The sequence below is a fragment of the Cyclopterus lumpus genome, chromosome 9 (genome assembly GCF_009769545.1).
Source record: "Cyclopterus lumpus isolate fCycLum1 chromosome 9, fCycLum1.pri, whole genome shotgun sequence".
Classification (NCBI taxonomy): domain Eukaryota; kingdom Metazoa; phylum Chordata; class Actinopteri; order Perciformes; family Cyclopteridae; genus Cyclopterus; species Cyclopterus lumpus.
Genome location: NC_046974.1, coordinates 18,352,842 through 18,363,871, shown reverse-complemented (window position 1 = coordinate 18,363,871; position 11,030 = coordinate 18,352,842). Strand labels below are relative to the sequence as shown.

General features: G+C 39.2%; 1 protein-coding gene across 1 annotated transcript; it reads right to left on the bottom strand.

The window, feature by feature from the left end:
* Positions 1-1,505: 1,505 nt before the first annotated feature.
* On the bottom strand, positions 1,506-7,424 carry slc6a4b (solute carrier family 6 member 4b). The gene is made up of 13 exons (XM_034542176.1): positions 7,199-7,424; positions 6,274-6,408; positions 5,950-6,169; positions 5,663-5,801; positions 5,409-5,543; positions 4,394-4,497; positions 3,373-3,500; positions 3,165-3,277; positions 2,917-3,048; positions 2,632-2,731; positions 2,397-2,497; positions 1,671-1,838; positions 1,506-1,586 (listed from the first exon to the last, which is right to left on the bottom strand). Exons 1-13 carry the CDS (start codon positions 7,422-7,424, stop codon positions 1,506-1,508), a joined length of 1,782 nt encoding a protein of 593 aa, XP_034398067.1.
* Positions 7,425-11,030: the final 3,606 nt, after the last annotated feature.

The window sequence follows — 11,030 nt, the reverse complement described above, 5'->3', positions numbered from 1 at the left end:
AACAATGTAATTATTGTTGTTATATAGATAGTGGAAGTTAATGTTGTCTGATTTTTGGTTTGTTGGTTCATATTCATATGTAACCTCTAGGAATTAAGAGAAACAATGAAATAAGTAATGAATACTATAATTAATTTATAGACATCTGACTAGTACATAAACCCGGTTAAAAAGGACTGAAATTACACAACAATCATCAAATTGCTCATCACATTACTCTCTGAATATAAATAAAGGATAAAGCACTTTTAAATAAGTTGAGACACAAGAAAAACGATGCCGTGTGTGAGCAAGAAAAACAACAACATTTGAACAGTCTTAAATTTGAGTGAAAACATTGGAGAGACACAATAGCAATACAACCTTTACAATCTTTGTACAAACAGTGTAATAGTTAGGCAGATTAAGGCAAAAATAGTCTATCTTGAGAAATAAATAAATAAAGGCATCAGATAAAGATCAAAAAGTTAATTTTGAATATGAAGAACAAAAACATTATATGTACAGTGTCTCTCACTGTACATCTTGTACTCCAGGAGGGACATAAAGGCTCTACTTTCTATAATGCCGATACTAAAACAATGCACGAGATTCTAAGTTTTAGAAAGATATTTTTCTGAAAATGAACTGGTGGTCTTTGTCTGAGTGCCTCAGGTATTACAAAAACAGAACATTGTTAGCAGATATATCCAGCAGCTATATCCTATAGAAGCACTGTATTAAATAACTACTGGGACCATTGTGTTAAGTTTTGGTCCCAATTAATCTCTCACCTCTGTCTGTCCAGCAAAAACAAAACAGGTGTTTAGACTTAAGTCCAATGAAAAACACACACAATATCTTTTCAAATTGCCACACAACAATACAGCAGAGATGGTACCACTTGGTGTCCAACACATTAGCTGACAGACTGAGAGTGTTGTCCACTAAGTAAAGTGTTCTTTATTCCATGAAATGACAAAACACTGCTGCCATGATTATTCTAGTGGCAACAAAACTGTGTTGACCTGTGTTTCCATTGTTTCATCTAGCTTTTACATACAACAGAAAATATAGAACTTAACAAGGGAAAATCGCCCCAGTCAATAGAAATGATATGCTGAATGTCACATATAGAAAGTTACATTTATTCTCCTTGGCATATTGTTCTTGTGAGATAAAGACAGCTGATTGAGGGGGAAACAGACCATTAGGTTTAGGTCATCGCTACTGACTCCTACAACCGCACAAATGCAACACTTTGAAATGGCAACATGTGAAGCTTCATACTGTAGATCTGAACACACAGACCATACAGTTCCTCTTGGAATTACAAATTTTGCAGCATTTACCATTTTTCAGAGTGTACATGTGCAGCAAAGGTTGACATGCTGGACATCATCAGCAGGTACCAGTCACAATGTCAGATAATGTTCCGGTTCTGTCACAAATAATATCTTAAGTAGAATTGTTTGAATAGAAGCTACAAGCAGGGGTATATTTCATGTGTTACGGTGTTTTTCTTTCTATGGCACCGTGTCCATGTTGAGGCTGTCAGCGTGGATGTCTGGTATGGTCCTCTCGGGTCTGAGACACACTTCCAACCTCTGTGGAAAACCAGACAGTTAGAATTCATTTAAAGAAAAACGTGTCAGACAGTTCATGTATTCACACATCCGCCATTCACTGACCTGTTTGAGAGATCCAGGGGTCCACACCAGCTTGTAGACCATGTAGATGGGGATCCACATGAAGGATGAGAGGCCAATGAAGTATCCCACTGTGATGCTCCAGTCAGGGTAACGATAGTCGAACAGCGTGAGGGGCGGCGCCTTCAGCAGAGCGCTCACTATGATGTACTGAGAGGAGTCGGGATACATCATATCTACATATTTACATTTACATATGTAAATGTAACTTTTATATTCTTATATGTGAAATGATATTGAGGAAGGGTAATATATATAGTCACACTTCCATACATTATATATATTTTTTAAAAACATATAAAGGAAGTCTTGATCATTCAAAATGTTAACAGAAAGACAACCAGAGAGATGGATGCTGATAAGAGAGAAGGAGATCAAAGTAGATGTCGAGGAGGTTCATTTATATTTGCCTGAGTGTTTTGCAATGTACATGTTGGAGAGAACGTTTTGAGGAGGATATTGTTTATATAGATATAGGAGATGGGGGTCACATGTTGGGTCGGTAGGGCATTGGTTCAGAAGTCTTTTGATCTTACACATAACTTGTTTTGTCCTGGTCCACTTCAGCCCATTGACTGAAATGGAAAACACTTATTTAATCTTATTAAAGGACACTGTGTTGAATATGTCTTATCCTGTGCTTCTTATGTATCCTAAATGTTAGCATTGCATACATTTAGCTCCACTTCAGAATATTTAAAGTCTTACCGCTAAAAATGCTGGACTGATGGCAACCCAGCACACCTTCCAGAATAATCCTGGAGCCTTGCCCAGCATGGACTCAACATCCCTGCTAAATCGTTTGATACCTGAAAGCAACAAAATATACACAAGATTTGTTTTTCATATGCTAACAATGTATTTGATTATCAAGGGTCATCAGTTCACATTTACAGATACAAGAAACTGAATGCCAGTAAATTGATAATAATCTCTTGTTTACCGTAGAACCAGGAAACTGCAATGGCCTCAAGGAAAACTATAGCTATAATGGAGCATCCTACTCCAAATTCCTCCAGCAGCTTAACCACGTAGGCACCGCCCTGTCAATGACATTTACAGGGTCACGCAATTCATCACCAGGCTCCAGAGGTCAGGTTTTAATTCACAACAATGTGTCCAGAACAACTTAAACATTGCAACACATGTGATTTAAGATAATTATCTGGTCTAATAAGAGGTTGTTTATTCTCAATGGTCAAACTGATTTAGAATATGAAGAACTTACATTTGTAAGAGTACTTAGAGAGCCCAAAAAGCAGACAACTACCAAGCCCAGAACCAACAGTTCACGTCTGTGAGAGAAATGCTCTGGGTATTCATCCAACACAGCAGTGATGATGGCCTCCAGCCCACCAAACTGAAACACACAATAAGGTTGTTGTTGTATAATAGTGTAGCATAAATATATTTAAATCTGCATGAACCAATCAAAGAGGCGTACAAGCCAAGTACGTTAGAGTTCACAGTTCGTACCGTGCTGTCCAGTCCCAGCATGATCATCATCACAAAAAAGATGATTGCAAAAAAGGTTGAGCCCATCATGTTTGCAATGGCTTCTGGGTAAGTGATGAAGAGTAAACTTGGTCCTGAAAGCATGAAAGTGGTGAATATGAAAAGAGCAGGGTCAGTGTTTAATTTGTATATATTTCAAAGTACTAATTATAAAAATGCATTTGCTGACCTTTGTCTTTTGCTACATCCTCCACCTCCACCTGCCTAATCTCTGCCATGTAGCCCAGCACCGTGAAGATCACGAACCCTGACACAAAGCTGGTCAGACAGTTCACCACACTGGTCACAATGGCGTCACTGTTGATGAAGAAATGAAAACTTGTTCAGGGAAACACGGCATAATAATTGTCAATCATGAAATTATTCTTTAAATCTAATTTTTCATTCCTATCAGAGACACTTTTACAAAGTATTGCCCTTTGTTTAATGAGCTCCTTTTGTCTTCAGCTTTGTGTCCGACACATAAGGTTATTTCTGGCTAGTAACCATTGACATCTAGCTACAATACCAATGAGGAATACGTTACTGTGTGCTGTGTGTTCATTAGCGATGTAAAATGTCTGTTGAATGTGAAGAGTTTCTGTAGTGATGACCAAGAGCCAATGGCAGCCTACGCAGAATCAGTCATATAAGATAACTAAATAAACATATTTTGAACTCACACTCCCAAAGTAATTCCTGCCAGTATTTCTCATGTTCTACATTTAAGAAAACCAATGTTTTGAGCCAAAATTTTCTAATATTATAAAAGAAAAAGAAAAGAAAAAAAATCGCAAAACATCATTATCACACTGAGGAGTGTTACGTTATATTGTTTGTGTTTGATGGGTCAAAAGGCGGCAGCATCCAGTTCCATTCATGATCTGGATGTTTACTACTGTTTCCTCACATGCCCACTAATCACATCAGCCACACACACTCTTAGTCATTCTGTACAGTTTAATTGATTCTCCTGTGTACAGCTTGGCATTTATACTCACAGTGTAGAATTCACCACTCCTGCATAGGAGCATCGTCTCGACCACACAATCTTATTTAATACATGAGCAATAAATCCCACAGCTTCTCTTAGAGTTCTGACCTCATACTTGGCACTAAATGCAATAAACTCATTCCTTAAATTGGTGTTCAAGCCACAAATGTAGGTTCACATGACTCAGTGTGTCGTAGGTCTAAAGCTCAGCTCTTACCGATAGCAGTTATTTGTGAAAGGGTTGTAGCTGGAGAGAGCCAGGAGCACCCCGAACCCTGGCCCCAGAGAGAAGAATATCTGAGCAGCAGCGTCCACCCACACCTAGAAAAAGCAATATGAGTGACAGAAAGAGACATTATACTGAGACTTAACATTCTGGGATGCTTTGGGTTGCTATGGGCATTTAACAGCATCAACATACTGTATTTCTCAGAACCAGGTCTTTCCTTTAATGTCACCCCCAAAGGAGGTTAATGTCTTTTTATTTGTGTGTTCTGATCCCTCAGTATAATTTACCAAGCAGAAGAGGTGTTGATTTAGTCATAAAAATCTAGTTGCCCCACAGCTGTACGCAGGGAGATCTGAAGAGCAGCACGCGTTCGGCTTTAAAAAGAAGAGCGAAGCGTTGGATATTGGTGAGTGAGACAGAAAGAGAGGCCTTTGTTAATGGGCAGAAAATCTAAACCAATTATGCATCTTATTATCCTGCTCTGGGGCTTATTTATGCATCTCATTTTGTCTCATCCATATTCCCTTCCAACCAAAGCACTCACACATGTTTAGCAAACAACGACAGTCGGCTACAGAGGAAAATGAGGATGTTTCATAGATGTATAAAAAAATATTGGCAGATTCTCCAGAGACTATGCGCAGAAATGAATGAAGGAGCATATTAAACTACTGCCTCCCATGCTCGGAAGATCCAGATGTGTTATTTCATGACACCCGTCCAGCAATTTAAATATGAATTAGGAACTCATAAATGTTGGCAGGACAGGGTCGAATCATCTGGTCTTACCCAAAGTTAAAATCCTTTAGGCAAGTTATACACAGTGACTGAGTATATCATTCACATTTTATTTAGCTTAAATATGACCAAACAAGATAAGTATCTAATAGGATTCTCAAAGGACCAACATATGAGGCATGGCCATGTTTTTCTTGTTCGAGATGACTGGATTGTATCCTTTTCTGAAAGAAAACAGGGGACTGACCAACTTTGTCCAACTCACACTGGTCTCCAGCAGCTTCCCCCACTGGGGTTTCAGGTAAAACACCACTCCTCTCCAGGCTCCTGGCAGAGTGGCGCCTCGTATGAGCAGGATGAACAGCACGATGTAGGGGAAGGTAGCGGTCACCCACACGACCTGGTGTGGAAGAAAAGATCAATCAGGACGAGAAACAGAGATCATATAGGTATGCGATGCAGAAGATTCACATTCATCTTCGATGTTACTACGATGTTAAAGCAACAACTATGTGTTACCTTCCCTGAAGTCTTCACGCCCTTCCAGAGGCTGAAGTATACGATGGTGAAGATGAGAAAAAGGCAGAGCATCAGCTGCCAGCGAACACCCCCGACATCCTTCAGCCCCGACGACTTGTGGATCTCAAGAACATTCCTCCTGCGATGATAAAACACGTCATCGCAGTTTCAGCGTGCGAGACCACATTTCCCTTTACGAAATCACGAGCCGGCAATATGTGTGCAGAGCGTTACCGTAAAGCTGTTTATACATGTGGTTTCTGTAACTCACACTTACATGCACTTACGTGTAAAATTCCTCCGCCGGAGACCTGGAGGAATTCGTCCAGGTGACGTTGTCGACGCCAAAATAGTTTGTGCAGTCGGGGGTGTTCCACACATTGTCGCAGTTGGTCCAAGGCAGGATGGTGGAGAAAGAGGAGTAGAAGTAGAACAGGGCCCAGGCGATGATGGTATTGTAGTAGAAGGACACATACAGGGCGATGACACAAATGCTATATCCTATACCTGAAACAGCAGAGGACACACCTGTGAAATGTCTCCCAAAGGATTCACTGGCTCTCTGAACGATCTGAATGTCTGCTGTTGAGCAGCGCGTTGTGAAACCGTACCTTTGAAAATGGGACAGATGTGTTTCCATATGGATATGGCTCCGGTTCTGTGAAACTGTCCCAGTGCCAACTCCATGTAAAAGAGCGGCACGCCACCAAAGATGGCCATCAAGATGTAGGGGATAAGGAAAGCACCTGCACAGAGATGCACGAGGGGACACGTTATGTCGGGCTTTTTTTTTCACGAAGGTCATGACAGGAAGTGAGGACATTTAAGAGGGCTTGAATCCAAATTAAGACATGAAATATGAACAATAATGTGAAAATTAGACTTCTCATTGGCTTAAATTGTTTTACATCTGCTTTTTACTAATATGTACTTTTTTTTTACATCATATTTCAGCACTAAAGGGGATTTACAAGAATCTGAATATGTGTTTGATCTAACCACGAAGAAGAGCCTACAATTGGAGCTATGGCAAAAACACTTTGGACAGATTTGCTGTATCTTCACACACACAACATTATAAAATAAAATGGATACACAATCTTCAATTGATGTCTTCTGTGAATTGTTTTGTTGTTTTATAATACACTTCTATTGTTGCAATGTAACCCTTAGTTGCTGATGTTAAACATGAAGTAAAACACAATACATAACGACTAAACTGATCTGTGCGGAATGAAGAAGACATTTTTTTTTTTTGTATACGTTAAACGGGTGAAGCTCGAAAAGGGGATAAAAGAAGTAGCTACAGGCTATCTCATGGAAAAAGTGTAAACACTTGTGAGTGGACTTTTTAGTGACGTTTTGATTCAGCACCACGGATAGTTTCTACACTCGCTTTCAGGCCATTTGAGCGCAAATTCTGAGATTTGAAAAAAAAATGAAAGTGGTGTATTACATCAAGATTTCAAGTTACACAAATGCAAACTTATGAAATGAAGCCGAATGGCAATGGTTTAAAATGTCTAAACCACTTACCGCCACCGTTTTGATAACATACGTACGGAAATCTCCAAACATTTCCCAAGTCCACCGCAAAACCAATGACAGACAAGAGGAAATCCATCTTTTTGCTCCATTTGTCCCTGGAGTCCGTCTGTGTGATGGCCGGCACCGGGACCGCGTTGTTGGAGCTGTAGCCGGGATTTGGGGAGCCTTGACGGGTCAGACTGCCGGCCATGACTGCTGAGTCCTGTCGGGGCATCGGACTGTGAAAAGTCAGTCAGAGGAGCAGCTCCACAGAGAGGAGGATCTCTCTCCTGTGATTATGAGAGGGAGGAGTGGGAGGAGCTGGTGGAGCTGCAGCGGACACTCGGGCTACCTGTTAGAGGAGTCGGGGAGCTTTTCGCACATTTAACAGCAACAGGGTGTCCCGACAATTACTGCTGCTGCTGATAGTTGTAAAGGTCGTTATCCTTCAATGACATTGATGTGTTCACCATGACCAACTTTATTGTTGCAACTCACACACATGCACCGCATGCACCAAATGATTGGAATGGACTTTCCAGTATTTAACAAGAGGCTTTGAACATGTTCTATCACTTTAACTGGTAAATTAGATATTTTAAGTCAACTATAGTTCTGAGATTCCAACACTAAATGAAACACAGTGACCAATGTTCCGCTAACGTTTCTACATCCTGCCAAGTTTTTAAATGCTCAGATTGATTTTCCTAATTAAATGGTGAGTTTATGATAAAACGTACATTACAATTTTTCTCCATCACTTTGAAACGGTCTTAATTCTCATTTCTGTTTCATGGAGAGTTACAACTCTATTGCATGTCTGCAAAAGAACGTAACTCATCCAAAATCTAGTTATTGTTTCAATTGGCCAATGCCACCAAGATGAAAGTTGCTTTGTGTGTCTTTTTATTTACCGTGGCAGTCAACCCTGGAAATATTTCTTACACTGACTGTTCAATAATGTCACTTTTGTGTAGCTGAATGCTGTGGTGTATTGTGATGAGCTTTTTAGATTCAAATGTCAACTGTAGTTAAAAGGTTACTGTGTAATATAGATACAATACTGTCAACAGGAAAGTCACCATTGATCTTTTGTGTGAAGTCATAGAAACTTGTCACAAATGTCACTCATGCAACTAAACTCAAACAAAACAACCCCAGCAATAAAAAACAATGGAAAACAACACATTGTCATAGATATTTATAGAATATACATGTTTGACCTGACATAATTCACAATTGATTGGCTCATTGTAAATGTGATGGCTCAAACGATGAAAGAAGTTGTGAAGACTATACAACTTCCCTGAGAATCAACTCTTGCAAATTGTAGACAATTGTATTTCCTCATTAGCATTTGTGAAAGTAAAACATTTGATACAGAGAGCTAGAAATAGCACCTTGAGCCATCTTGGCCATATTACTATAGTTTGGGGGATACAGCAGAAGAGAATCACAGCAGCTTAACTGCACTCGTTAGGAAAAACCTAATAAAAATACTTTGTAATCAAATCCATAGCTTTTAGCACTGAGCACTTTGAAAAGGCTACTAACTGGATATTCAGAGACCAGCAGTCACGCAGGAGAGAGAGAGTGCATCAAATTAAGTTACGTTGGGAAATGGATATGACACAAAGGTAGGAGGATCCAGCGCCATCATAAAATTGTCACTTACTATGAAAGCCAAGTGGCCGCCAAACTGTCTGACCTGTATATGCATTCACCCGAAGCTGTTAAATTTAGTTAATTCAGTAATGTTCTATAAAGAAGATCGATGGAGATGCAAAAGCCTGCTAAATAGATGGACGGATGGATAGATAGATAGATAGATAGATAGATAGATAGATAGATAGATAGATAGATAGATAGATAGATAGATAGATAGATAGATAGATAGATAGATAGATAGATAGATAGATAGATAGATAGATAGACAGACAGACAGATAGACAGACAGATAGACAGACATATATATAGATAGATAGACAGATGGATGGATAGATAGATAGATAGATAGATAGATAGACAGATAGACAGATGGATAGATAGATATATAGATATATAGATAGATATATAGACAGACAGATAGATAGATAGATAGATAGATAGATAGATAGATAGATAGATAGATAGATAGATAGATAGATAGATAGATAGATAGATAGATAGACAGATAGACAGACAGATAGACAGATAGACAGATAGACAGATGGATAGATAGATATATAGATAGATATATAGACAGATAGACAGATATATAGATAGATAGATAGATGGATGGATGGATAGATAGATATATAGATAGATAGATAGATAGATAGATAGATAGATAGATAGATAGATAGATAGATAGACAGACAGACAGACAGACAGATAGATAGATAGACAGACAGACAGACAGATAGATAGATAGATAGATAGATAGATAGATAGATAGATAGATAGATAGATAGATAGATAGATAGATAGATAGATAGATAGATAGATAGATAGATAGATAGATAGATAGACAGACAGACAGACATACAGATAGATAGATAGATAGATAGATAGATAGATAGATAGATAGATAGATAGATAGATAGACAGACAGACAGACAGACAGACAGACAGACAGACAGACAGACAGACAGACAGACAGATAGATAGATAGACAGACAGACAGACAGATAGATAGATAGATAGATAGATAGATAGACAGACAGACAGACAGATAGATAGATAGATAGACAGACAGATAGATAGATAGATAGATAGATAGATAGATAGATAGATAGATAGATAGATAGATAGATAGATAGATAGATAGATAGATAGATAGATAGATAGACAGACAGACAGACAGACAGACAGACAGACAGACAGACAGACAGATAGATAGATAGACAGACAGACAGACAGACAGACAGACAGACAGATAGATAGACAGACAGACAGACAGACAGACAGACAGACAGATAGATAGATAGACAGACAGACAGACAGACAGACAGACAGACAGACAGACAGACAGACAGACAGACAGACAGACAGACAGACAGACAGATAGATAGATAGATAGATAGATAGACAGACAGACAGACAGACAGACAGATAGATAGAGAGATAGATAAATAGATATCTCAGATTCCTCCAGATTCAACATGTCTTCTCATTGCCAGAGCGAGGACGGGGAAGGGTAAACAATGAGCCGGGGGAAAAAGAAAAGGCTGTGGTTGCTCAGCCGAGGTGTGGTGGCCCCTGAGGGTCAAAAGCACAACAACATAACAACAAACCATATAGCACTGGCCTTCTCTAATATACAATTCTGTCAATCTGCATTGTCACATATGGGCAGAAGAACATCAGGCTGACAGGAGCCTCTACTGCATGCCCTGGTGCCTGTTAGAGCACGTCGAGTCTAATCACACATGGACATGTGCATGTTGTCCGTCTCTGCTGACAGACAAACAGACATGACTGCACGGTCATTTTTAAAATGTAACATTTTATTTAGTTTTGAACCGTTTTCTGTAGGCCTCATTGTTCATTCCTCTCATCTCTATTGCATCAAGAGCACATACAACTTAGTTAATGTCACTTTCCTCTTCACTGGGGTTTGGATTTTCTGATCATCTGCTGAAATGTGACAACATCAATCACATCGTTGAGTCTATGTTCCTACAGATTTCTCTCTTTACTGCTACAGGCTGTTAGCATTAAAATAACACACATAAATAAACACACTTGTTCTCTCATTGACTAGTGAGCGAAGGCCAACTGGAGAAGAGCTCTTGTGTGTTATTTACTCAGGCAGAAGTCCTGCTATGGCATTTAACAAGACATGCTATTACCTCACATT

What these genes read in the sequence shown, in the direction of transcription:
- slc6a4b (XM_034542176.1), bottom strand. Translation starts at nt 7,424, where the DNA reads ATGCCCCGACAGGACTCAGCAGTCATGGCCGGCAGTCTGACCCGTCAA. An exon ending in CCGGCGGAGGAATTTTACAC is followed by an intron (nt 5,802 to 5,949) that starts GTAAGTGCATGT and finishes TTATCATCGCAG; the next exon opens with GAGGAATGTTCTTGAGATCC. An exon ending in TTCACAAATAACTGCTATCG is followed by an intron (nt 3,501 to 4,393) that starts GTAAGAGCTGAG and finishes CTTCATCAACAG; the next exon opens with TGACGCCATTGTGACCAGTG.